General features: G+C 54.2%; 1 protein-coding gene across 1 annotated transcript in view; it reads left to right on the forward strand.

Annotated features, from left to right (window-relative positions):
- The window catches only part of CUNH1orf131 (chromosome unknown C1orf131 homolog), a 22088-nt gene that overhangs the window by 18707 nt on the left and 2672 nt on the right, over positions 1 to 709 (forward strand). Inside the window, exon 5 of the mRNA XM_023523784.1 lies at positions 533 to 589. Coding sequence (XP_023379552.1) covers positions 533 to 589 — 57 coding nt within the window. The remainder of the gene's footprint in view (positions 1 to 532; positions 590 to 709) is intronic.

Below are 709 nucleotides of genomic sequence, written 5' to 3' on the forward strand. Positions count from 1 at the left end.
AAGTCCGTGGCTCGGTGACCACAGCCAGAGGGTCTGTGGATGTAAAGAGCCTCCTATTTTGAAGGCATTTGTCGCACCGTTATTTTCTGTTGGGAATTATAAACCCAATCTCTACTCCTAAAAGAAATATTCAAGTCAGGTTGGAGTTCGGGTGGCCATTAGTGTAGCGCCTGGTGGGAGGGGAGAGAGCGTTGTTTAAATAGCACGTTTTCACCCCCTGAGTCCCCGCTCTCCCGGGCGCCCTCGTCTGAACCCCTCCAGCCTCCTGCACGTGGCGCGAGACGCGACTCCTCTCGGCCTGACTCGGTTTCCCCTCGGTCCTCTCTTAAGCCTTGAGCCCCGACGGCGTTTCTGTCCGTTTCCCTTCGGTCAGCGGTTAACTGACCCTGTGCGCCGCACTTTGTTACTGTCTGGCGTTCGTCGAGGCACCCGGGCCAGCTCCGGGCGTTTCTCCACGTGGCACCCTGCTGGCGGTGGACGCGGTGGCGACACACCCGCAGGTGGTCTTAACAAGGGTCTTTTTTCTTTTCAGACCAAGGCTAGTCTCCTCGAGAAAGATGTGGACGTACAAGAATTCAACTTAGAAAAGGTATGTGTTTCGAAACTGTTAATTTTTTCAGCTTCCTAATATAAAAAAAAGACGGACGTGCTGACACGTCCAGTGGTTGGGAAATGGTCAAGCACGTCGCTCTACGTCGCTCGCTCGAGT

This window comes from Pteropus vampyrus, unplaced genomic scaffold (assembly GCF_000151845.1).
Source record: "Pteropus vampyrus isolate Shadow unplaced genomic scaffold, Pvam_2.0 Scaffold412, whole genome shotgun sequence".
Taxonomy (NCBI): Eukaryota; Metazoa; Chordata; class Mammalia; order Chiroptera; family Pteropodidae; genus Pteropus; species Pteropus vampyrus.